The 2158-nt window shown below is 25.0% G+C and overlaps 1 protein-coding gene across 1 annotated transcript in view; it reads right to left on the reverse strand.

Annotated features, from left to right (window-relative positions):
• Window positions 1–1130: 1130 nt before the first annotated feature.
• Window positions 1131–2158, reverse strand: part of LOC105617905 (uncharacterized protein C11orf70 homolog) — a 6617-nt gene continuing 5589 nt past the window's right edge. The window contains exons 3-6 of the mRNA XM_012199443.1: window positions 1987–2056; window positions 1735–1907; window positions 1406–1578; window positions 1131–1332 (exon numbers count right to left, since the gene is read on the reverse strand). Of these exons, the coding sequence (XP_012054833.1) occupies window positions 1131–1332; window positions 1406–1578; window positions 1735–1907; window positions 1987–2056 (618 nt within the window). The remainder of the gene's footprint in view (window positions 1333–1405; window positions 1579–1734; window positions 1908–1986; window positions 2057–2158) is intronic.

The raw sequence follows: 2158 nt of genomic DNA on the forward strand, positions 1-2158 counted from the left end.
GGCTGTAATATGATTATACATGTGTAATTTCTGTGAATGTTAATATATTTTGCAAGAAATTATCTATTTAAAGTAACTGATAAATAAATAATAATAAGTGAATATGTGCGATAATATTATGTACGCGAAGAAAGATCGAAGATAAATGCTTTAATTTTGATGGAATACAGATAAATATATGTTTAATAGAAATGTGTGAATCAAGATTTTTCGACTTTGAATCGAATCAAACCAAATCTGAATTGAATATGGGAATTGATTGCGTATCTTGAAATAAGATGAAAATTACAAAAGTGAGCAAATTCACTAAAATATTTATAATTTCATTGATCAACATCTAATATATATATATATGTATATATATGTATATGTATAAGATTGTCAATATATGTGTTTGATTCTTATATTTAAACAGCTCAGGCCGTATATTTATATTTATAATCGATTCTTATATTTCGAATTGTCTTAAGTTATAATATAATAATCTTAAAATGTTATAATATAAATTATAAACCAATAAGAGAACCGCATTTTAAGATATTACTTAGATAGATTTTAAGATAATCTTAAAATAAGAATCGATTATGAAATATCGGCTATTAAATTCGAAATTTTCGAATAGTTCGTATCCGAATCATAGCAATTCGAATCGATTCATATTCAAATAATTAAATTCGCACATCTCTAAATTATATAAACAATATCAATTTCATGTTAAAATTGAAAAAAATTGAATGCTATATAATGAGTCTTTATATAATTTTCATGAGATACAGAATGACTTGCGTAAAATTTATGTATGTAATAATTATATAAATACGTAAAACAATAGTATTATAATTAAATAATTCTACACAGTAAGATAATTATATTTAATTAGATTACATAAAAAACATGCAGACAAATATAATTAAGATCTTTTTGCAACTGAATAAATTATCTTATATGAAATGCAAAGAATGCATTATTAATGTATTACCTGAATAATTATTTTATATATAGGATTTAAAGTAGAACACATTATAAAGTAGGAACATATTATCTTTGATTATATCTAAGGAAACATTTGAAAAGTAATTATTATAGAATGACATAAAAAAACCAAGTACATATTGTATATAATATGATGATCAATTTACAGGACAGTATCCGCCATATTGATGTATAAAAGTCGTAATTTCGCGAGAATTAGCATCTATCAATAGGAATGCAATATTTTGCCTGTTGCTGGAATCAAATGGGAAATAATCTTGGCCTGTGCTATCCTTAGCAACTACTTCCAATACCAAAGTGCTCACAAACAAATCGTTTGAAGTATTCTGTTTCTGTACTCTAGAAGGAATGCAATATGAAATTTTTATATTTTTATCTTCTGTTGCCTTTAATTTTAATAAATGCTAATAACCTTATAAGATCTTTATAGATCTTTCTAGTGATGTCCAAATATGGCTGTATTACGTCCTCAAACTGACATAATGTTCCGCCAAGAACGAGCATTTGAAAAATTCGAAATACAAACTCATTTTTTTCATATTCTGAATATAGATTGTATTCTTCTGATTCTTCATCCAAAAGCATCTAAAAATCGTGAAAAGTTAAAAATATCATATCAGGAACTTCCAATATACACAAATTTTTAGTTTACTACAGTCAAAGATAATTAAAAAATGGAATTTGGCAATTCTGTTTAAGTAATGCGATATTTCAAGAAAAAGAAAAGAGAAAATGTCTTACACCACGAAGATTGTCAGATATCAAAAAGTCTTCTATTTGCAAATCATATCTTTTGCAAATCGTTCCGGAATTATATACAATTCTGTTATCTGGATTCTTAAGTTTATCAAAAAATGACATATTTAAGATCGAGCATGGTACTTGCTTTATTTGCACACTCGATGCTTGTATACCTAGCAATAATTATTTTTTAATTCAAACAGATTTATTTACGTAGCTGTAAAAGTACGTAGCTCCTAAAAGTAATAATACCTTGTCTTACCCAGGTAGAGCCTTGTTTGGACAATAATGCTTTAACAACGGTGTTATCTTTAAAAAATGCCTACAGATTTTTTGAATCTCACAATTAGTATTAAATAACAGTATTAAATAATGTAAATTATATATATATATATATATATATATATATATATATATATATATA

This window comes from Atta cephalotes, assembly GCF_000143395.1.
Source record: "Atta cephalotes unplaced genomic scaffold scaffold00014, whole genome shotgun sequence".
NCBI lineage: Eukaryota > Metazoa > Arthropoda > Insecta > Hymenoptera > Formicidae > Atta > Atta cephalotes.